The sequence below is a fragment of the Rhinolophus sinicus genome, chromosome 7 (assembly GCF_057876585.1).
Source record: "Rhinolophus sinicus isolate RSI-liver-muscle chromosome 7, RSI-T2T, whole genome shotgun sequence".
In the NCBI taxonomy this organism is placed as follows: domain Eukaryota; kingdom Metazoa; phylum Chordata; class Mammalia; order Chiroptera; family Rhinolophidae; genus Rhinolophus; species Rhinolophus sinicus.
Window position 1 is genome coordinate 26009165 of NC_142507.1, and position 25551 is coordinate 26034715.

At 37.8% G+C, this 25551-nt stretch overlaps 1 protein-coding gene across 9 annotated transcripts in view; it reads right to left on the reverse strand.

Moving 5' to 3' along the window:
* Positions 1-25551, reverse strand: part of SNTG1 (syntrophin gamma 1) — an 817517-nt gene that overhangs the window by 173617 nt on the left and 618349 nt on the right. For all 9 annotated transcript variants that reach the window (XM_074318426.2, XM_074318425.2, XM_019712572.3 and 6 more), the window contains 2 exons: positions 12740-12822; positions 5546-5676 (listed from right to left, as the gene is read on the reverse strand). In XM_074318426.2, the coding sequence (XP_074174527.1) occupies positions 5546-5676; positions 12740-12822 (214 nt within the window). The remainder of the gene's footprint in view (positions 1-5545; positions 5677-12739; positions 12823-25551) is intronic.

Genomic DNA, 25551 nt, shown 5'->3' on the forward strand with positions numbered 1-25551 from the left:
AAACAAATAACTGTATTGGAACACCCTCACTACTCACCTGATCTGGCCCCTAATGACTTCTTTCTTTACCTGAACATAAAACAAAAAACAAAATTGAAGACTTTTTGTGTTTGTGTGTGGTATGAAATACTTTATTTATTTATTTTAAATTAAAATTTATTAGGATGACAATTGTTAATAAAGTTATACAGATTTCAGGTGTACAATTCTATAATACATTATCTATATCTCACATTATGTGTTCACCACCTAGAGTCAGTTCTCCCCCCATCACCATATATTTGACCCAGTTTACCCTCTTCTAGCATCACGTCATCTGCAAAGAGTGACAATTTAACTTCTTCATTCCCAATTTGGATGCTTTCTATTTTTTTCTCTTGCCTGACTGCTCTGGCTAGGACTTCCAATACTATGTTGGAAAGCAGAGGTGATAGGGGACAACTCTGTCATGTTCCTGTACATAGGGCCAAGGGCTTCAGTTTTTCACCATTAATTATGATATTAGCTGAGATTTTGTCATATACGGCCTTTATTATGCTAAGATATTTTCTTTCTATACCTATTTTATTAAATGGATGTTGTTATAATGGATGTTATCATAAATGGATAACACTTTTCTTGTCAAACACTTTTTCTGCATCTATTGACATAATCATATGATTTTTGTTCTTCATTTTGTTTATGAGTTCTATCACATTGATGGATTTGCATGTGTTGAACCATCCTTGTGCCACTGGGATGAACCTCCCTTGGTAGTGATGTATATAATCTGTTTAACTCATTGTTGTATTCGATTTGCTAGAATTTTGCTGAGGATTTTTGCATCTGTATTCATCAGAGATATTGGTGTGTAATTTTCTTTTTTTGAGTTATCCCTACTAGGTTTTGGTATCAGGGTAATGTTGGCCTCATAAAATGAGTTAGGGAGTACTATCTCTTCAATTTTTTGGAAGAGTTTGAGTAGGATAGGTATTAGATCCACTTTGAATGTTTGGTAGAATTCACTAGTGAAGCCATCTGGTCCCGGACTTTTGCTTTTGGGAAAGTTTCAGATGACTGATTCAATTTCCTTACTGGTCTATTTAGATTTTCTAAATAACATCAATCTATTTAGATTTTCCAATTCTTCGTGATTCAGCCTAGGAAGGATATATGTTTCCAAGAACTTGTCCATTTCTTCTAGGTTATTGAATTTGGTGGCATATAGTCCTTCATAGTATTTTTGGATGGTCCTTTGTATTTCTGTGGCATACATGATAACTTCCCCTCTTTCATTTCTGATTTTGTTTATTTGTGTCTTTTTTCTTTTTATCTTAGTGAGTCTAGCCAAGGGTTTGTCAATTTCATTAATCTTTCCAAAGAACCATCTATTTGTCACATTAATTTTTTTGTATTGTCTTTTTGTTCTCTCTTTCATTTAGTTTTGCTCTGATGTTTATTATTTCCTTCGTTCTGCTGACTTTGTGTTCCATTTGTTCTTCTTTTTCTAGTTCTTTAAGTTGTAACGTGGGGTTATTTATCTGGGATTTTTCTTTTTTCTTGAGATAGGCCTGTAATGATATAAATTTCTCTCTTAAAACTGCTGTCGCTGCATCCCCAAAATTTTGGTAGGATGTATTTTCATTCTCATTTGTTTCTATGTATCTTTTGATCTCTCCTCTCATTTCTACTTTGACACAATTGTTCTTAAAAGTATGTTGTTTAATCTCCTCATATTTTTGTTTTTTCCTGCTTTCTTTTTGCAGTTGATATCCAATTTCAAAGCTTTGTGATCAAAGACTATACTCGGTATGATTTCAATTTTCTTAAACTTGCAGAGGCTAGTTTTATGTCCCAATATATGGTCTATCCTTGAGAATGTTTCATGTACACTAGAAAAGACTATATAGTCTGATGTTCTCGGATGAAGTGCTCTATAAATGTTGATTATATGCCTTTCTTCTAATGTGTCATTTAAAGCTGACATTTCTTTATTTTCTGTTTGGATGATCTATCCATAGTTGTCAGTGATGTATTTAGGTCCCCTACTATAATTGTGTTTTGGTAATTTCTCCCTTTAGTTCTGTTAGTAGTTGCTAGGTATATTTAGTGCTCCCTGATTGGGGGCATAAATATTGATGACTGTTACGTCTTCTTGCTGTATAGTCCCCTTAACCATTATGAAATGTCCATCTTTGTCTCTTGCTACCATTTTTATCCTGAAGTTGTTTCATCTGATATCAGTATGGGTACATCTGATTTTCTCTGGATAATTTTGCTTAGAGTCAATTTCCACCCTTTCTCTTTGAGTCTTTCTTTGTCCTTGTAGCTGAGATGTGTCTTTTGGAGGTAGCATATTGTTGAGTTTAGTTTTTTGATCCAATCTTCTACTTTGTACCTTTTTATTGGTGATTTCTGTCCTTTTACATTTAGGGTGATTATTGATAGATGAAGATTTCCTATCATTCTATCTTTGATTTTATGGTAAGACTGTGTCTCCATGTTTTTTTTTTGTTTGTTTTTTGTTTTTTTGTTTGTTTGTTTGTTTTTGCCTTTTGTTGCTGTCTATTATTTCAGTGTTGTGGTATTCTATGATTTTGCCTCTGTTTCTTCTTTTATTATGTTATATATTTCAGTTGTGGATTGTTTTTGACTGGTTTCCATTAAGTTTATGTTAAAAAGAAGTTTGATATTTAGAGTATTCCATTTTCTTCAGCATGCTTACTGTCTCCATTCCGTATTCTGGTTCATGCCTTACCTTACTCTCCCCCTTTTATGATTTTATTGTCACAAAATATCCCTTTTATGCTGGTCAAATAGCCTCCTTCACTATTTCTTGTAGTGTAGGTCGTGTGTTAGAAAATTCCCTCAGCTTCTGTATGTCTGGAGAGTTCTTTATTCCTCCTTTATATCCAAAGTATATCTTTGCTTGATATATTATATTTAGCTCATAATTTCTTTCTTTCAATAGTTTGAATATTTGATTCCACCTCCTCCTGGCTTGTAGAGTTTTTGCTGAATAATCTGATGATAACCTAATGAGCTTTCCTTTGTAGGTTACCATCTTCTTTTCACTGGCTGCGATGAGGATTCTTTCTCTGTCATTAATTTTTTGACAGCTTCAATACAATGTGTCTTGGAGAAGGCCTGTTGGGATTGAGGTAATTAGGTGTTCTATTTACTTCTTGGATTTGAGGATGCAGGTCTTTCCACAAGTTTGGGAAGTTCTCATCGACCATTTGTTTGAATATATTCTCTGTTCCCTTCTCTTTCTTCTCCTTCTGGTATGCCCATTATTCTTATATTGCTCTTTCTGATGGAGTCAGAAAGTTCTTGCAGAGTTCTTTCATTTCTTTTAAGTCTCAAGTCTCTCTCTTCTTCCATGTGTATCATTTCCAGATGTCTATCTTTGATGTCACTGATTCTTTCCTCCATCTGGTCGACTCTAATACCTCAGCTGGCTATTTCATTCTTCGTTTCTTTTATTGAGTTCTTAATCTCCAGAAATTCTATTTAGTTCTTTTTTTAAATTTTTCAATCTCTTTGTCAAAATGTTTATTTTGTTATTTGATTGTGTTTCTGAGTTCATTAAACTGCCTATCTGCATTTTCTTGCATCTCATTGAGTATTTTAAGAACTGCAATCTTGAATTCTCGGTCATTTAAGTCACACATGTCCATGTCTTTAAGTTCATTTTCTGGAGAATTTTTATTTTTTTCTGCACTGCTTTGCTACCTAGTTTATTCATGGCAATTAGTAAATTATTATTCCTCTTTCTAGTCATCTACAGGAGTGGGTTTTGCAATAGGTTGTTAGGAAGAGGTCTTTGCTTTGCAGTAGGTGTTGACAGCATGCTTTATTTTCTTTCCAGCTATAGCCTCTAATTCTCTCTTGCTGTAGTGTTATATTTCTCTGCTCTGTTTCAGCTTCTCACACAATTGGGGCATTCCCTGGAAGGGGGCTTTTCCTCTGTGAGTAGATTGCCTGGGTCTGTGGGCACTGTCTCTGTTGGGGATGTGGAAAGCTTCTGAAGTTCGGTAGCTCTTCTAGCACCAGATTCAGGGCCTGTGTGTTTCAGCGGTTCTGTTTACCCCTGCAGGGATCTGCCCAGATAGGTGGGGAGGGATGGTTTGTGAGAGGAAGCTGTGAGTAATGTCAGGACCACCAGTACAGCCTGTTCTGCACCCAAGGCTCCCTCCTTCACTAGAACTTGTTTCGCTTTGAGTTAGTAGCTGCAGGCCACAGTTCTCAGAACTGCAAATATCTGTTCTTTTGATGTGACACTGCTACCATTCTGCTTCTAGCACTGGACAGGTTGAGTTGGGCGAGCTCTGGGAGGTTAGGAGGAGTCGGCTAGGCTCAGTTCCTAAGCCTTCCATCCTCTACCTGGCAGTGAGGACTTAAACCTCCATTTTTACCCTTCTTCTCTTAATCTTTGCTCTGAGGTCTCTGCCATGAGCATTGGGTTCAGCTGTATGATATGCTGATCACTCAGGCAGGACTGTGGGTCATAGCAGGAGCACTAGCTGTCTGAATTCTTCCCTCTCCCATGGCTGAGGTAGCTCCAGAATGCTGGAAGCACTGAGCTAGGTCTGTACCTAGGTCCTGTGCCTACATGGCCTGTGTGTCAACACTTCCCATTTCTCTCCTCCCCTGCTTGCCTAATTTGCCCACCTTTAGATGATTTCAGTTGCATGCCTCTTAGTCTTGCCTGTCTGCTACACTGTGAGTCCTTTGTGGAATTACAGTTGTTCAACTTGTTATAAGTTCCAGGGGAAATTTCAAGGGGCTCACTTCACGCTGCCATTTCTATGACGTCATTTTTGAACTTTTTATTATACAAGGGCAGAGCTGAGTAGTTGTGACAAAGACGTTAAGGCCTACAAAGCTTAAAATACGTACTATACTCTTCTTTATAGGCAACTTTCTGATACCCTAGAAATTCCATCTCAAGAAACTGTAAGAACAAATAATAAAGCCATGGAATGGAAACAATCAAGAAAGAAGAGGAGACTTCTGATTTACTATACATACACATGTAGAAGACCTTCAATAAAGCCCCAAATTAGTCCTTTGAAAAACAAATTAATAAAATTTACAACCCCCTTGCAAAAGTGACCAAGATAAAAGAGAAAAATACAAAATTCAAGAATGAAAAGGAAGACATAGTTAGTGCCCCTACACTTATTTAAAAATATAATAATATGAGAACATTATAAACTACATGAAAATAATTTTTGCTATTAAATGAACTATATAATTTCCTTGAGAAAAAAATACTCATTAAAGAGGACACAAGAAAAATTTAAAAATCTGATGACACTATCTCTATTAAAGACACTGATTCCATTACAAATGTTTGTATTAGAGTCAGGGTTTTAATTTATGTTTTTATTACCTGATTCATAAATATTTTACTGTACTATACTATTCTTTTCTAGCTCTTTATCTTGCTATTAGAAACGTGTTAAAAAAAAGGATCATAAGCATACTATGTTAAAAGCATACTATGTAAATGTCTCTTTTTCAATCAACAGTAAATTAGAACTCAGTAACATGAACTCACCGACTCAAATCTGTCCCAGGTACATACTGAGAGAAACGAGAATGAAGTAGAGGGATCAGTCTAAGGTCACACCATTGCTTTTCCCATCTCAAGCCTGGAGATGTTGGCCATGAGGAGCACGATAATGTGTCCTGAAAAAAATATTAATATTCAGTATTGTTTTTTTTCTTCCTGTTTTGAGTTTCTATGTAACAAATCCTTAGACATTTACAGACTACCACAAGAAGAAATCTATATTCATTGACAATAAAAATGTATTTAACGTCTTTATTAATGTAATTCTATAAGAAAGTGAGGAGCAAGTTGTTAAGATTAATATTCATAGTGAAACATGAAAAAGATGGGTTGGGAGAAGAAAGAAAAATTAAAAGTATGACGGAACTGATTTCATCGACAAATGGTAAAGATGGGGTAAAACTGTAATTGTAATGAACTAGTAAGTGACAAATAAAAATAAGTTGTACTTCATCCAATTAGCCAATATTTTCTGAGTATCTGCTAAGCACAAAACACTGATATAAGTCTGTGTGATTTATCAGTTATTTGTAAATATTTTTCAGTATAATGAACAATATTGAGTAAATATTTTTGAATATTTTAAACAACATTTAAAAACTACTCAAGGAAATGTTTGTCCATTAAAACAATGCTATACATTAAAACAATACTTAAAACAAAACTTAATGCTTATAAAATGTTTGTATTTTTTTATATTGTTTTAATGTCAAGTCAACTTGCATGTATTTTATGTTTCATTAGAAGTCTGTGGTTTTTTCCCTTATGTATGGAGGAAACAGATTTGAATAAAATTTGAGATTTTCACTTGATGTTGATTTATGCTTCTATCACCATATGAGCTTCATTGTTAAAATTTCTTCATGGCTATAGTTTAGTGGTTATCAGAGGGTAAGGGGGTAGGAGAATAGTAAAAAAATAAAGTTCTTCATAGCACTAGCACATGAAATAAAGTTGATATTTAAGTTGCCATGGGTTGTAAGGAGCCAAAGCTTAAATTGATCAGGGAAATATTGATACTGATTTTCTATAATTTTTGAGTGACAATGTTAGAAGGTTCTGTTTTAGTCATGTTGAAACTTTTAGTCTAATATCTTTTGGATATTAATTTATTTAAAAATGCTTTAGGGAAACAAAACCTTCCATTATTATCACTAAAGGTTGAGTGTTTCTTGGCATTATTATGTTGTCTGTCACCAATTGTGCAAATACAAATCTACTAAATCCTTAGAACAGTTTAGAACACCCAGAAGGGAGAACTGGCTAAGACCACTCAGTGAGGTGTCCCCTACCAGTGATTCAGTGAGCACTTTGGTCTAAGACAAAATCCTTTGATGCAAGACAGTTGCCTTTAATGCTTATCTGGTAATTTCAAAGGCACAAACCTAGGATTCATGTTTGTCTTTCTTCTGGCCTTCATGACAGATGTTACAGATGGTCAGCATGGGGTCGTTTGTGGGCAGGGGGGTGAAGGCTCAGGCTCCAAATCAGAATTGGACCACCTGGTTTCAAAATCCCAATTTCCCAACTGACTTGTCCTTTAAAGCTAGGGGAAGTTATTTAAATTGTTTGTGCCTTATTGTGCCTATTTCCAAATATAAAGGTATTATAAGGCTACGCTTACAAAAAAAAAAACCTCAAAGCTTTTTTAGACTCATTAAATTATTGCTTCCCCACCTTTTCTTCATGAGGACACTTGAAGAAATTATAATCCTGTGTGACACACAAGGATAAACAGACTATGTTTCTGTGGTCAGGCCAGAGCTAACCATAGGTATTGTAAGTGTCCCAGGTCCCACCAAGCTGCCCTATAACTCAGCCCATATCAGCATATAGTTCAAACCTTTTCCAAGACTCCAGTACACTGCTAAGACGGCCCACTCCTGAGCATTTCTATGGTCAATAATTTATCCAAGTCATCCAGCCAGCAAATGACTGGACCAGGATTTGCAGAAAGTTACATCTTTCTGATTCCAGGACCAACAAATCTATCATAGCACATTTAATATTCATAACCAAAGGTGAAATTATGGAAATAATTCAGATCTTTATCTTGATTATTTTACAGTTTTGCTATATAAGTTTAGGGAAATTATTTAACATGGTTCCTCATCTTTCTTGAAAAGTACAAATAGTTCCCCATTTGTTCATGAACAAATGGGATAGAAAATGTAAAAAATCATAAAAGACATAGGCAATAGAATATTGAAGACAATGATACCAATACACAAGTACGATAAGTTTTAAAAATGATATTTAATAGACTTCATATATTGCCAGATATGAAAATACATGTGATCTTTTACATAACTTTGATGTAGCATCCCAACTTGAGGCCTTTAGGAACCAAAGTTGTGAAATGTCACTTTCTTTAATGTTTGCTCCTTATAAAAAAGATGAATAAGCCCCACTTCAGCTATTGAATTAATCAGGGTTAATATATTTCATTTTATAGAGCTGTTATTTCATGGAAGACCTAGTGTATTTTGATGATTATTTATCTTTATTTATTTTAATTATGAAAGCAATGTAAATTTGCTTTCTGTCTTTTACTATAACAGTAATCTTAGAGTTACTGTGAATTGTATGTAAGATGATCTAAAAACACAACAATTTTTGGTTTTAAGGCCCTTTACTACTTTTCAAGAGCTTTATTCTTCAATGTCAAGAATGTTGAGTCCCATATTACTAATAACATGAATGGAGAAAGTAGCATTTATATAGCATTTGCTTTAAAATACTCTTTTTCCAGAACTTAACACATTTCAAGATGTATTGCCATAAAATAACCTCAGGGACAACCGTCTTATCAAAGTAGAATTGCAGAGATGGCAAAATGCTGATCCAGTTTCATTAAGAAATTTGCTTAGAAAGTATTTGTCAAAGGTATATAGTTATAACACAATGTTTCTAAAAGTCTGGCTGGATGATTATCTGAATTTAAGTCTCCTGATGAGAACAAAGCTAATTGTTTTTCTCTACCTTGGCTGGAAAACAAGATGACTCTACACTCTGAAATTGATGACATGAAGTCCTTAAAAAGACTAGACTATAATTTTCTGTAAGATGATGAAGTGATGTTAATACATTATAAGGTGTGATTTTGCCTTATTCTTAAAATACTGTTTCCAAAAAACAGAATTGTGCCTACTTACCCAAAATTTGCTTCAGAGAATAACTAAGGCATAGGAAGTGAAAATGAAGTTACCTGAGTCCAGGATAGATTCGAGGATTTAGACATATCAGTGAATTAAATATTTCTCTTAAGGAAATAATACATGCACATTTGGTGAAAAATACACGAGGTCTGACAATTAAGTTCATGGACTCATCCTAGAAAAAGTGCTACATACCTCATTGCTGAATACCACTGTGGTCACCTTCAAAGTACTCCCCTTGGGAAGCTATGCACGACACCATCACCTAGTCCACCCTTCAGAGCAATTTTGGAACTCTATCTGGAACAGCTATCAGAGCTGTTCTCGTATTACCCTTGATGTCCTGAATGCCATCAAAATGTCTTCATTTCAATATTTCCTGTATCTTTGGGTAAAGAAAGAAGTCATTGGGAGCCAGATCAGGTGAGTAGGGAGGGTGTTCCAGTACAGTTATTTGTTTACTGGCTAAAAACTCCCTCACAGACAATGCCATGCATTGTCATGATCCAAGAGCCATGAATTGTTGGTGAAAAGTTCCGGTTGTCTAACTATTTTATGCAGCCTTTTCAGCACCTCCAAATAGCAAACTTGGTTAACTGTTTGTCCAGTTGGTAAAAATTCATAATGAATAATCCCTGTGATATCAAAAATGCTTAGCACCATTGTTGCGACAAGTTCTCAAACTTAATTGTCAGACTTCGTAATTCACAATGTACACTTCCTTACAAGTTCCCACTGTTCTTTGTTATTTAGTGATGGATCACAAGATAACATGCATTTGACTGCTTCTAATTTTATAAATCTCTGAGCAAAATGTCATCCATTCTTTACATCTACATCAAAGGCTATTCAAGTTATGGAAGAGAAACACAAGATAGCACTTGCTGTGTAAGTCTGTGTGATCCAATCAAGCCTGAAAGCTCATTCCCACAAGGGCAACAGAACATATTTGTTTGTAATTTTTGTTGAGTTCAATTAAGTCAGATACTCAAAGTCTCTAACAGGTCTTTTCTCTGATATTAGGATGCTAATCTAATATCCATTATTTCTTTTCTGTTTATGGTATAGTTAAATGCATGCATTTTTTATAGATCTGAGTTTTAAACTTTTGAGTCAAGAACCATAATTAAGTTCATCTCCTGTTCCCTAGAGGAGTGTTTTCACCGAGTAGTGTCCTGGTAAATACTCATTTAATTGAAATGCATTGAGATTATTTTCTTTATTTTTAATGTACTTTATTTGAATTTACATTTGTCTTTATTGCAGTCTAAAATCATGATAAATATCATTAATTCCCTTACACCTAAATATCTTTAGCAATGTCAAAATAACGTTCAGTCCTAATGCTAAAAACAAATAAAATGTGTCTCTTGAAAATAGAAAGACATAACTCCAGTAAGAAAAAAAAAATTATGACAACTGTGTTTTTATTTTATACAACTGAATTTATTTGGAACAATCCTGTTATGGAATTACTCGGTGATTTTTCTTGCTTTACTTATAATTTCCTGAAGAACATTATATATCAAGCAATGACATAGAGGCACCATTCATAAAATGAATTCCATAGATTTGTTTCGTACATCAATGGAATGAGTTAAAACCATAATGATTATGGTTAACCAGAATGATTTTTACGCATAGAACTTCCACTCTGACTTCTCTACTTTTTATTATTATAGAGGAGTTCAGGGGTACCAGGAGAAGAATTATGATAAAAATATTACCAGTTTTCTCCCAGTGTTGAATAAAATAGCTCTTCTTTCCTGTCTTAAAGCAGAGCTGAGATGGGGATTCTTCTGTGACTGTCATGTGGAGGGAAAGTTGTTGGGGGAAACCTGTGAAGACTAAAGGAAGCAGTGAATGGGGCAAGGAAAAACCTGGCCAGAGATGGAAGAAAAGCGTCCATGTCATCTGCCAAGGCCCTGTAAGAGGGTTTGGTTTTACACCCCATCAGTAAGTCCTGGGCTGCAGCCACGCCAGGGAGTGGGGTGGGACGCCCTGATTCCTAGGCAAATGTTCTTTACAGGAGGGGTCCCTGTGAATTAGGGGCAGCCAACACTCACAGCAGCTGGGGGTGTGCACAACAGCTCAGTAAAGAGAACTGGAAGGTCTTTGAAAATATCAAGAGCATTTAGAATGGAAGAGAAGAGGTCAGCAAAGCAATGACTAAAGTAAGAGGTGAAGATTTGGTTGTATATTATAAGTTTGTAGAATTGAGAAGGGAGCTAATAGGAGCACAGAGTGTATATATTCATTTCTTTTCATTAGGAAGTCAATGTTTAAGTAACTCAGAACTTGCCGTTTTCTGAAGATTAGTGTTTTAAGATAACCTCTGTATGACAACTGTTTCTGTGGCAACAAAAGTAAAAGAAAAGCTCAGATAAAATGCACTCAGATGTGGTTAGGTTATACTTGGAGAAATAATATTGGTTTTGCCAAGGGTTCTTCTTTAGGAGAAAATAAATACCTTATTTTGCCCAAATTTGTGAGGGAAAAATAAGGATGCACTTTATACGTGGGTAGTACTTCTGTATCTATATAAATGTTTTTAATTATTTTATTTATGCTTATGAGTTAAAAGTTAACTCTAGAAATCAATAATGATATCCATTTGCAAAATAATACCCTGGAATGGGATCATCGGTTTTGTTGACATTATGACAAACTTGCAATGACGAAGAGTTCTTGCCCTTCTAGGATGCATAAATATTGTAAATTTGTTACTGGTATGTACCTTGTATCTGTTCTTGTGTTTTATAATTATTTGTTACATAAGATTTCTCATACCATAATGTTAAAATCTAAACACTAAAATTTATTTATAATACAAAAAACAAGTACCTAAATGTAAACAGATAAAAATTTGAATTAAAAAATTAAAATCAGATTTTTTCCCCCTGAAAGTTTGGGCCAGAAACATGGGGGTGCATTATACACAGGAGCGCATTATACACAGCCAAATATGGTAAATAAATAAATAAATAAATAAATAAATAAATAAATACTAAAATAAATAAGACTTGGGGACCTCAGGCACACAGCTTAAGAATGATACTGATACAGTTAGGTACAATGGAGACTATTCAGGCCTTAAGATGTTCAAAAGGAGTAAAATTTTACTTTGAAGTAAAATGCTACAATTGGATTAAGAACTTCAAATAGAGGATGAATCATACAAGTCAGAAAAAGAATGTATATGTCTTATATATCCCAATATGTGGAATAAAAACATAAAAGCCTATTTAAAGTAAGCTCTGCTACTCTTATGTTTGTGAGCACAGGGGATAATCGTTAGTCTTATATATAGCTAGAAAGAATTGTTTTGTCTTTAGAATATGTGAATATTTTAAAGGGTGAAATCCATGACAATTAAAAAATACTTAAAAAAAAATTTTTAAACCTATTTACTCCAAAATACAAGTGAAAAATAAAAAATTAACATTTTATTAAATATATTTAAAACACATGTCAATTTTTCATTACTAAATACATGTTTAAAGTTCATTACATTTAACATAATGTGTAGCTTAGATTTTCTCACTTTGCATTAATTCCTTGATATGCATGAAGATTTCTGATAAATTCTAACAAATGGCAAACGAAATAGCTAAGTTTAGCTAAATAATTTCAATAGAAAAGGTTATTTTAAAAATCATGGCAAATCATTTAGAGCATGAAATTACATGTAATACGCAATGTTATAAAGTGATTATATGATATTATGCATGATGGAGAAAAGTGACATTAAAAAACTAACTGACCTACTTATTTTTTCCTTCCTGGATTATCATAATATTTAATGATGAAGCAACCAAGGATTTCAAACCAGATTCAATAGCAGTTTTTACAAACTATAAATATACATATTGTCCTGGGTTTTTTGTTTGTTCGTTTGTTTTGTCTTGTTTTGTGTGTGTGTGTGTGTGTGTGTGTGTGTGTGTGTGTTTGTGTGCGTGTGTGCGTGTGTGTGTGTGTGTATTCAATCTTATTAATCTGAACTCTGCTTCAGTCATCTTACTGTATTGTTGGGATGATAGTTGAGATGTAAGCCACTGTCACAAAGAGGAGAGGAGGTGCCACTGCTCTCGTTACTTGGCGCACCTACAGGAAACAAAAACACAATGCACCATTGGTCAGAATGAGAAACTGTCCTAAACTAATGTGTTCCACATTATACATGTGTACTTCAGCATACCCAATTTTATCAAGTAAATCAGGTAATAAAATAAAATTATTGTACTTATATCAATGTACATTTTGCAAGTAAGCTAACTGTCTAAATGTATAAGGGCTGCAAGTCTTGATCATTGATTTCAGAACTTTGAAAGCTTTATTAAGGAAAATATATGAGCTTATAAAAAGTAAGGCCATTATCCATAGTGGCTTGTACTTATGAACCATACTTATAATAGCTTTGTTTGCCTACAAAGTTCTACATAATGTCATGTTTCAACCTACTGGCAAATCCTATCATTAGATACCATAATTTTCCATGATGCAAAAAAGTTTGCCTGTGCTTTATCACTACAAATGCTCTTGGTATATACTATACTTGGAAGTACCCTCATTATTGCTATCTAATTTTTGTGAAACTGCAACTAAATACTTCATGTTAGATCTTAATGAGAAACCTAATATCTATTTTTTAAAGAGAAAATGGGGGCCAAAGATTTTTTATTTTCTAAGAGTCTATAATTTGGTTTTAGAATTAGAATACATATTTCTTGTTTTGTGTTTATTTAACATTTTCTAGAAGCATTATGTTTTCTGGAGTTGCTAATGTTCATGAATATAAGTTCTTAATTTACTTGACTCCCAAATTTTATTTGGAATATTATACTTAAATTTAAAATCAGCATCATAGGTAAAACTCCTAACATATTAAACAATGAGTTCAAAAAATAATGATTTTGTTCACCTCTTTTATTACTCTAAAATTCTGTAGTTTTCATGATGCTAAGAAGGGACTCATATCCTTTTTTGCTATACCAGCATGGATACAGTTTTTCCACACTTTAAATCTTAAAGATTTCATACTTTGTTTTAGCTACATTTTCCTGTTGATGTTTATCTACATTTCTCTTATGAGACAATAATTTTAATACACACACATATTACTTCAATGCTTGTATGTTGTCACGCAGCAGCCTACCCGTCTGTCCCCTCGTACCTACCCCTAAAGAAAGGAGAAACTGATCCTTTCAGGGACTTTGCTTCACCTTTGTGCTTACACCTTATGTCTCCCTGTTTGGCCCCCAAAATAGTGGCTGGTTAGCCAATGACGAGTAAGATTCCCCACAGGGGGGACAACTCAAGCCAGGCACAGTTGAGTGGGGACCAGCAGGAGAACCCACGGGGTTGATAGAGGTGGGCAAAACCCCCCACCCCCCACCCCCCACCCCCGGTTGAGAGCTTCTGCCTTTGTGGCTGTGTTCCTTCCCACAACCTGCTTGGAAAGAGATTCAAGGGTGTAATAACATCAGCTCTCCATCTATCCATTTCAGTAAGTTTCAGCATAAAGGTTTTGTCTCTTGGGGAGGTACATCCTGAAATTGACAGTCCAGCTGCTTGCAGGCAAGGGTAATTAGTTCACATCAGTTTCTTAATATAATGTGTGAAATTCACAGACCTTGGAGAAAGCAAGTTTGCTTTCTTGTGTGTGCATCAATAAAAGCCACAAGGTGCAGGTCTGATTTGGGGCTCTCAGTCCTTTGAGGCTGTGAGACCCTTGGCCCCTGTTTCATAACTTTCTTGATTTCTGTTTCTTACTTTCTTAATCCTTCGCCACCCCTTCTCGTTCGCTCACTGCCTGTGTTGTGCTGGAGGTGACACTTGTATCCATTTTGAATTGAATAAAATGAAAATGTAACATATCAAATTCTGTGAATGCATATACAGCAGTCTTTTGAATAAAATTTAAAGATTTAAATGTATGCACAAAAATAAGGTAGGCATAAATTCAAGGATATATGCTTATATCTTAAGAGTTAAAAATGGAAGAGAAAGTTAAACAAATAGAACACTGAAAATAATAAAATAAAAGTGGAAAGAAATGAAATAGAAAATAATACTCAAAATTAACCAAGTCAAATGTGTGTTCTTTGAAAAGATTAATAAAACCTATAGTAAAAATTATCTAGTAAGAAACAGAAAAAATACAAGTTACTAATATCAGGAGGCAGCATTACTACAAGCCAACACATATTGAAAGGAAAAATGAAAGGATTTCACTAATAATTTTATGCAAATACATTGACAACTTAATTGCAATGGACAAAAACAATGAAAAAGCTCTTACCAAAACTTACAAAAGAAGAAAGTTAACAATATATTAACAAATTAAAACCTGTAATAATAATAATAATAAAAACACAGTATCTATGACGTTGTGGTGCTTATCCTAAGAATGCAAGCTTGATTTGGCATTTAAAATCCACTTTTAAAAAGTCACTATATCAACAGAATACTATATATATATATATATATATATATATATATATATATATATATATATATATATATATGTATGTATCTCAATCGACTTTTTAAAATTGAGACAATTCAATATCAACTTATATTTTAAAAAAAGAAAGAAAGGAAACAAAAGAAAAATCCTCAGTGACCAAAGAATAGAAGGGCACTTCCTCAAGCTAATAAAGGGCATCTGTGATCACCTATAGCTAAAATCATACTTAACGGTAAGAGACTGAAAATTTCCCCTCTGACGTCCTGAGCAAAAGAAGGATGTTGGCTTTCAATATTTTATTCAACATTTAACTGGAGATCCTAGCCATTGCAATAGGAAAGAAAAAGGAATTAGCATATAGTTTGGAAAGGAATAAGGCAAACTCATTACTTGCAGATGACATAATATTATATGTAGAAAATTTTAAAGAATGTACAAAATGTCTTATTAAAATTAATAAGAAAATTAAGATATGTTGCAGAATACACAATATGTAAAATTGTATTTCTATGTGTTAGCAACAGAATTAGAAATTAAAGTATGTAAATGCCATTTACAATAAAATAGAAAAACAAAATGCTTAAAAATAAATTTACTGACAGATATGTAAGACTTCCCCACTGAAACACTAAAATATTGCTGAGAAAAATTAAAATATAAATAAATGGAAAGGCATATTATGTTCATGAATTAAAATGTTTAAAGTTGTTAAGGGACTTAATCCTTCAAAATTGTCTATAAATTCAATTTAGTCTCATTTACAATCATAATAGGTTTATTTCAATAGAAATTGACAAGCTGTTTCTAAAATGTATGCAGTAATGTAAAGGATTTAAAATAACCACTGATCTTGAAATTTTGCAAGGTTGAAGAACCTATCCTAGGGGATGTTTTAAAGACATTATAGGCATACCTCAGAGATATTGTGGGTTCAGTTCTAAACCACTGCAATACAGTGAGTACATATAATGTTATGTTTATACTACTGTAGTCTATTAAGTTTGCAATAACATTATGCCTAAAAAATGTACACACCTTAATAAACAATATTGCTAAAAAATGCTAACCATCATCTGAGCCTTTAGCAGGTTATAATCTTTTTCACTGGTGGAGGGTCTTGTCTCAATGTTGTTAGCTGCTGAATGATCAGGGTGGTGGATGCTAAAGGTTGGGGTTTCTGTGGCAATTTCTTAAAATAAGACAACAATGAAGTTGACTCTGACATTAATTGACTCTGCCTTTCATGAATTATTTCTCCATGGCATGAAATGTTGTTTGATAGTAGTATTTTACCCACAGTAAAACCTCCTTCAAAACTGAAGTCAATCTTCTCAAATTCCACTACTGCTTTACAGACTAAATTTATATAATATTCTAAATCCATTGTTGTCATTTGAACACTATTCACAGCATCTTCACCAATTGTAGATTGATTTCAAGATAACACTTCCTTTGCTCTTTCATAAGAAGCATGTCCTCAACCATAAAAGTTTTATCATGAGATTGCAGCAATTCAGTCCCATGTTCAGGCTCCACCTCTAATTCTAGTTCTCTTGCTATTTCTAACACATCTGCAGTTACTTCCTCCACTGAAGTGTTGAAACCCTCAAAGTCATCTACAAGGGTTGGCATCTTCTTCCAAATTCCTGTCAATGTTCATAGTTCAACCTCTTCCCATGTCTCCTAAATGCTTTTTAATGGCATCTAGAAGGGCAATCTTCTTCCAAAAGTTTTCAGTTTACTTTCTCTAGCTCCATCAGAGGAATCACAATCCATGACAGTTATAGCCTTATTAAATGTATTTCTTAAATAGTAAGACTTTAAAGTCAAATTTTCTCCTTGAAACGTGGGCTGCAGAATGGAAGTTGTGTTACCAGACATGAAAACATTAATTTTGTTGTACATCTCCATCAGAGCTCTTGGGTGACTGGGTGCATTGTCAATAAGCAGTAATATTTTGAAAGGAATCTCTTTTTTCTTTTTTTTTTTCTGAGCAGTGCATCTCAACAGTTGGCTTAAAATATTCAGTAAATAACAGATGTGCTGTCATCTGGGTTTTGTTGTTCCATTTATATAGAGTACAGGAAGAGTATATTTAGAATGATTTTTAAGGTTTATAGGATTTTTTCAGAATGGTAATAAGTATAAGCTTCAATCTAAAGTCACCAGCTGCATTAGCCCCTAACAAGATATTCAGCCTGTCTTTTGAAGATCTGAAGACAGATATAGACTTCTCTTCTCTACTTATGAAAGTTTTAATGGCATCTCCTTCCAATATAAGGCTGTTTCATTTACATTGACAAACTGTTGTTAGTGTAGCCACCTTCAGTAATTATCGTAAAGTCTCCTTATAACTTGCAGCAGCTTCTACATCACCATGTGCTGCTTCACCTTGTGCCTTTATGTTTTGGTCCTATGTTCTTCCTTAAACCTCGTGAATCAACCTCTGCCAGCTTCAACTCTTTTTCCTGATGATTCCTCACCTCTCTCAGTCATAGAATTGAGACGAACTAAGGTTTTCCTCTGGATTAGGCTTTGGTTTAAGTGAATGTTGTGACTGGCTTGACTTATTTCCAGAATATTCTTCATGTAAGATGGCCATGGGCTGTGGCTAGTTGGCCATCAGCTGTAGCCGGTTAGCCAATTGGCCACTGATATAACTGCCGTGGCTGCGCTGGGGAGGGGAGTCGGTTGGTTGGCAGGCAGAAAAGCGGACAGCAGGTGCAGGACGTGTGACTTCAGCCTCCAGTAGGACTATAGAGGTATGACTCCCTTACCTATGGCTCTGTGGGTGATCCTTTTTGGCCTCACCATATCCTGCATTCTTATGTGGGGAATGGGAGCTGAGACCCTGCAGACCGCCCCACATGAAACATGGCGCAACGAGCAGGGTCTCCCGCATGACAAATAGCGCAGCGAACAGGGTGCGGTGCTGGCCAAGGCCTACTGAAGGATGGTGGAGCAGTTTCTGCATGTGAAAGCTCAGCTTCGGGAGGCCCGTGAGGAGCAACACCGGGAACAGGAGATGCAGTCTGCCTGGGAGACTCAAACCTCCGGATGGCACGCCACCCTGTTGGCCACAGCAAGTGTCATCTTCCTTTTGGTGGTCTGCTGCTGCCGTGGGTTCCTAGAGTTGTGGACATCTGACACGGATCCTCCACCCACTCAGACACCTGGCACGGAGAGCAGGATTCTGACCAGGTAGGAATGAGGTCTGACTCTGGGCAGGAGGATGTGTGGCCCCCCCTCCCCCCGGTGTGTGGTGTCCAGTGGCCACTGTTCTCAGGAGTTGGACCCCCAAGGAGGGGTGGGAGGACATGGATGGCTCTCTGGCCAGTGTGGAGAGGGCCCTGTAGGCTCTGGCTGAGCGGTTGTTGGAGGAGGCAAAGGCTACAGCTGGTCGCGTGGGCTGGATGTTCCTCACGGCCTTGAGTCTCAACATGGAGGGTGAAATAGCCCAGGTGCCAGACCAGGTGTCCCAGTTGGAAGCGCTAGAAGCCCAGGTCCGCCTGTTAGAACAGGGGCCCCATAGTGGAGACTGAGGCAGAGGTGGATGAAGTAAGTGGAGACAATTTAGCTCCCAACCCCCAAGCCCAGCCAATCTTGAAGCAAAGGGTAAAACGTGAGCAACCTTTGGGCCCCGGGGCATTGTTGCAGGCAACCCAGCTGTGACTGAGTTCACGACCTACACCCCATACACTCCCACTGAGTTGCAGGAGCTGGGGAGGCAGTACAGACAGCAACCTGGAAGGCAAGTCTCAGCTTGGCTATTATGTTTATGAGATGAGGGCGCAGACAACATTCTCTGCTCCCCAGGCGAGATGCATCCATCCTTGTGACAGTGCATCCATCCTTGTGACAAAGGTTACAGAATTGCCATAGGTTGGCCCAAAACCAGGGCAACCATTCTCTAATGGAGTGGCTCACTGCTGCAGTAAACACAGTATGGGGACAGGCTGGCGAGCTGCCAGACACTGTGAGTCAATGGCAGTCATATACGGAACTTACTCAAATCATCCATGAAATGGGCATGAGACATGCTATTTTCAACCCTAATATGCAAGGGCCAGATGACGAGCTTTTTACAGCCAGAATGAGAGATCTGGTTTTGGATACTGCACCTGCGAATGCTTTTGGATCCTTGGTCACCATTCTTACGTCCTATATGGGGCGGCGGATCCATAAAGTTACAACTGCCATGGCCACCCTAGGAGATGGTAAAAGCCAGAGGTGAAGGAATTTAAGACAGGAGGCCCAAACAGTCGAGACCTGGAAGCCCAAATCAAAAGTAAAGGGGCAAAGTCCTGGGCCTCAGAGAGTAACACGCACTAATGTGGCGTGACCTCGTGACAGCAGGGGTTGATCAGGGAAAAACAGACCAACAACCCGATGCACTCTTGTTGAAACTTTGGAAACAGTTGCGTCCAGAAGAGCAATTCTGGAGAAGCTTAAAGAAGTCTGGGAAAGTGCGACCTGTGTCCCTCCAGGACTTCATACAGCTGCCTGAGGCCGATTCCCTTCATCTTGATTAGGGGTAGGGCCAAGGTACCCAGTCAGAGGGGACAAGCAGGGACCGGAGGCCCCACGTGGAACTGTCCATACATTGGTCCCCTTCTGATGTGCAGAGGGTTTTAGCCCTAGTTGACACTGGCACAGACTGCAGTCTTGTTTATGGGAACCCAGAACTGTTCCCTGGACCAGCAGTCTGCATTGATGGCTACGGGGGAAAAACTGACTATGAAAGCCGTTTCCTTACCACTGGGTATAGGAAGGTTTCCCCCTTGTACCTACAAGCTTTATGTCTCCCCCATTCCGGAGTATAGTCTAGGGGTGGATGTGCTACATGTCCTCAGCTTACAGACGTCGGTAGGAGAGTTCCGTCTCTGGATCCAGGTAGTGAAAGCAGTGACACGTGGGCATGCTTGCTACCCGCCTCAAGTGTTGCCACAGCCCTGGCATGTGGTTACAGTGCGACAATACCGCCTGCCAGGAGGAGACTGGTGGTACCCTAAGAGGCCCAGGAAGTCTGGCTGTGCCCAGAAGGACTTGGGGTGCCCTGAGAAACCCTGACTGTGTCCAGAAAGCCTGGCTGTGTCCAGGATATTGCATACACCTCCAGGGTCCTCACACAGGGACCTTGCGGAAGATGCTTGTCGTGTAGATTGTGAGGTGAGACCCTGGAGGGGTGGAGAGTGGGGACAGACCCCCAGGGAGCAGTTTCCAGGCTCTCGGCCTCACGTGGAAGGGTGCTGGCTCAGGTAGTAGATGGCTGTCGGCTGTAGTTAGTTGTCCGTCAGCTGTAGCCGGTTAACCAATTGGCCACTGATATAACTGCCGCAGCTACGCTGGGGAGGGGAGTTGGTTGGTTGACAGACAGAAAAGAAGACAGCAGGTTGCAGGTCGTGTGACTCCAGCCTCCAGTGAGACTATAGTGCCACCAGTGAGACTATAGTGGTATGACTCTCCTCCCTATGGCTCCGTGGGTGTTCCTTTTTGGCCTAGCCACGTCCTGCGTTCTTATGTGGGGAGCGGGAGCTGAGACCCCACAGGCCGCCCTGCACGACAACTTTGTTGTCATTTATGTGGTCACTGGAGTAGCACTTTGAATTTCCTTCAAGAACTTTTCCTTGGTAATTTGGTTAACTGCTTGGTGCAGGAGGCCTACCTTTCATCCTTTCTTGACTTTCAACATGCCTCCCTCACTAAGCTTAATCATTTCTAGGTTTTTTCGTAAAGTGAGAGATATGTAACTGTTCTTTTCACTTGAACTCTATGAGGTTGTTGTAAGGTTATTAATTGGCCTAATTTTAATATTTTGTGTCTCAGAGAATAGGGAGGCCTGAGAAGACGGAGAGAAATGAGGGAACAGCCAGTCAGGTAGAGCAGTAAGAACACACATGACATTTATCAGTTAAGTTCACCATGTTATATGGGCATGGTACATGGCACTCCAAAACAGTTATAGTAACATCAAAGAAGACCAATCACAGATCACCATAAGAAATATAATAATGATAAAAAGGTTTGAAATATTGTGAGAATTACCAAAATTTGACAAAGAGACAAGAAGTGAGCAATGGTGTTGGAAAAATGACACTGATACATTTACTTGATGCAGGGTGGCCACAAACTGTCAATTTGTAAAAAAAAAAAAAAAATACAGTATCCCTGAGGCTCAAACAATACAATGAGTATGCCTGTAATGCTATAATAATTATCAGTGTGGTTTTGCTGAAAAAGTAGACACATAAATTCATGGAAATAAGAAAATGATTCCTTGATTCTTGATTCATACCTCAAACACAAAAAAGTAAATAATATGAAATGGATTATAAACTTAAATATAAAAGCCAATGCTCTAAACCTTCTAAGAAAAATTTAGGAAAATATCTTTGTAACTGTGGGGTAAGCCATTATTTTTCACAGAAGATACAGAAAGGAATAAGTATATATAACAAAAATTGCAATAACAGAAAGGTAAATCAGACTTTATCAAAATTAAAAATTGAGACAGAGGTCAAGATGGTGGAGTGGATAAATGCTATACTCGCCTCCTCCCATGACCACATCAGTTGTAATTTACAACTAAGTTATAGAACAACCACCTTTGAGAACCACCTAAACACTAGCTGAAAAAACTCCCATAACAAAGGCTATAAAGAAGAAGCCACAATGAGACTATTAGGAGGGGTGGAGAAGTCAACAGGTTGGTCCCACACCCATGTGTATCAGTTAAGAGAAAGAAGGGATACCTCAGCTGCAGTGGTTTCCCCATGAAAAGTGAGGGGTCCAAGCCCCAAACTGGGCTCCCCAGCTCAGACCACCAGTGCCAGAAAGAGGAGTCCACACAACATATGAATGTGAAAATCAGCAGGGATTCTGTCCAGGAGATGAAGAGTTGCTGGAATTCCAGGTGCTCTTCTTAAAAGACTCAAGCATGGACTTACTTACTGACCAAATGACTCACTATGAGCTCCAGGGGCAGCAACTTGAAAAGTTCCAGGAATATACAGGGAAGAACTGAGTTGTCTGGCTTCAGGGAAAGGGCTAAGAGGGGCAGCTTTGGCTAGGATGGAAATGCTGGCAGGTGCCTTTGTTCCTTTATTTAGCTTCCCTACCACATAGCCAGCAGGGACTGGAGAGCACGAAATCTGAGACTCCATCAAACTGGCTAATAATGCTAACTCCACTATGGTGATTCCCTGAGAACCCTCTCCACAACTCATACACAGGTCTGAATTTCCTCACAAGTGGTTATGTTTGACTCATGAGGCTGACTTCCTTATAAGCTCTGAAAGGAGCACAAACTCCCAACAAGCAGCAACTGGCCTCAGTGTGCCTTGTGCCTCCTGCTAATAGGCCCCATCCTGGCATGAGTGGAAGCCAACATCATTTCACAACACATCTTCTCTTTGGTGGCTCTAAGCCTAGTACAGTCAGCTATCAGGCACAGATCATTTTGCAGCTTCTATTTGGTGATGTTGGGCTTGGCACAGGCAGTGGCTGTCCTGAAATTGCACCATAGGCTCTCACAAGAGGCCTGTGAACAAACACACCCGATGAGCAGCTTCAGACCAACTAGAGCACCACCCAATTAGCTGCACAAGTGACACACCCATAGGGTAGACTCAGAAGGTATCAGAGCCCCACTACAGAGAATCGCAATCCATGGGATCAGCCCCCACACAATAGCTCATCTGCTATAGTCACAACCAGTCCTCATAACCAGGCAGCCGAAGGGTGAATTCCACCAACTGAGATGTCAAAAGCAATCAAGGCTCAACTGCAGTGTTTCCCCGAAAATAAGACCTAGCTGGACCATCAGATCTAATGCATCTTTTGGAGCAAAAATTAATATAAGACCCAGTCTTATTTTACTATACTATAAGACCGGGTCTATAATATAATATATAATATAATATAATATAATATAATATAATATAATATAATATAATATAATACCAAGTCTTATATTAATTTTTGCTCCACAAGACACATTAGAGCTGATTGTCCAGCGAGGTCTTATTTTCAGGGAAACAGGGTACAACAGGAATGCAAAAACTATCCACACAAACCCTCCTGGAGCACCTGGCTCAGGTGACCAGGAAGAGTGTAATACTGAGCCTCATGGGACACCTACTAGAAAAAGCCATGTTGCCAAGACTGAGAGATGTAGCACATCAAGCTAATATGTAGAAATAAACCAAAGAAGGCAAAAATGAGGAGATAAGAAAACATGATCCAAGTAAAACACAGGATAAATCTTCAGAAAAAGAACTAAATGAATTGGAGGGAAGATGTCTACCAGATACTGCATTCAAAACACTGGTTATGCAATGCTCAATGAAATTAGGAGAAGAATAGATGAACTCAGTGGGAATTTACACAAAGAGAAAGAAGCGATAAAAAAGAACGAGTCATAAATGATGACTACAATAACTGAAAGGAAGAATACATTAGAAGGAATCAACAGCAGATTAGATGAAGCAGAAAATCATATCAGTGATTTTGAAGACAAGAAAAAAATTAATTGGAACAACAAAAAGCAAAACGATTTTAAAAATTAGGATCGTTTAAGGGACGACTAGGACAACACCAAGCATAACGACATTCACATAATAGCGGTACCAGAAGGAAAAAAGAGAGAGCAGGAGACCGAAAACCTGATGAAAAGATAATGACTTTAAATTTCCCTGACCCGGTGAAGAAAATAGACATAAAATTCCAAGAAGTACAAAGTGTCCCAAATAAGATGAACCCGAAAAGGCCCACACCAAGATATACCATAACTAAAATGCCAAAAGTTAAAGACAAAGAGAGAATGTAAACAATAACAACAGGGATGCAGTTAGATACTATCAAAGTAGCTTCCATTAGATTGTCAGCAGATTTCTCAACAGAAATGTTGCAGGCCAAAAAGGATTGGCATGAAATATTCAAACAAATCATCAAAATGGCGGCATGAGGTGAGCCTCTGGATATCTCCCCTGAAATTTACAACAGATTGAACAACTATAACTCCATAAAGGACTCCCTGAACAGCAGACAGGCAAGACAAAGAGGATCATTACTGAATTTACGTAAAGGTGGGCAAATTGTGTGAGCAGGGGAGGCGGGAAGGGAGAAGTACAGAGATGGGAACTTGGGGGCGCAGGACGCAGACCTAGCTCAGTGCTCCGAGCTCGCTGCATCCCGGAACTACACAACTACAGTAGAGGGAAGAACTCAGACTGCTAGTGCTCCGTTTATGGCTCATAGGGCTGAGGGGACAGCATACAACATGGCTGAACCCAACACTCACGGCAGAGACCTCGCAGAAAAGACTGAGGGAAGAAGGCTGAAAACGGTGGTTTAAGCCCTCACTGCTGCAGAGAACGGAAGCTTTAGGCACTGAGACTAGCCGCCCCCTCCCTATGCTCCCAGAGCTCGCCCCGACCCTGCCCCCCACCCCCCGTCCAGTGCTAGAAGCAGAACAGTAGCAGTGTCAGGTCAAAAAAACAGAATATTTGCAATTCTGAGAACTGTGGTCCACACACAGATTTGCAGCCCAACTAGTTCCGACAAAGGGGAGGGAGCTGTGGAAGCAGGACTAGCTGTGGTGGTGGTCACCGCCATTGCTCTGGGTCACCTCTCACAGCCCAACCTGCCTTTGTCCCCACCTATCTGGGTGGATCCCTGCAGGAGTAAACAGAACTGTTGAATCAAAAGGGCTCTGAATCTGGTGCAGGAAGACCTTTGGGACTCCAAAAGCTTCCGCATCCCCACAAGGACATGGTGCCCTATGATCTAGGTGAACTGTGAACAAAGGAGACACTCACCTTCCAGGGAATGCCTGCATTGTAAGAAGCTGTAATAGTGCAGAAAAAAACATAACACTACAATGTGAGAGAGAATAAAAGGCTGTAATCAGAGAGAAAATAAAACATTCTACCAACATATACTGGAAAACAAAAGAAAAACCTCTTCCTATAAACCTGTGGCAGAACTAACTCCTGTAGATGTCTAGAAAGAGAAATAAAAAAATCAATAATTGCCATAAATAACCAAGTCAACAAGGCAGCTCAGAAAGAAAGTGAAAAGTCTCCAGAAAATGAACTTAAAGATATGGAAATATGTGACTTAAATAACAGAGAATTCAAGACTGCAGTTCTGAAAAAACTCAATGACATGCAAGAAAACACAGAAAAGCAATTTAATGAACTCAGAAACACAATCAAAGAACAACATAAATATTTTACCAAAGAGATAGAAATTTCATAAAAAAGCCAAATAGAATTTCTGGAGATTAAGAACTCAATAGAAAAAATGAAGAATGAAATAGCCAGTTTAGGTAGTAGAGTTGACAAGATGGAGAAAAGAATCAG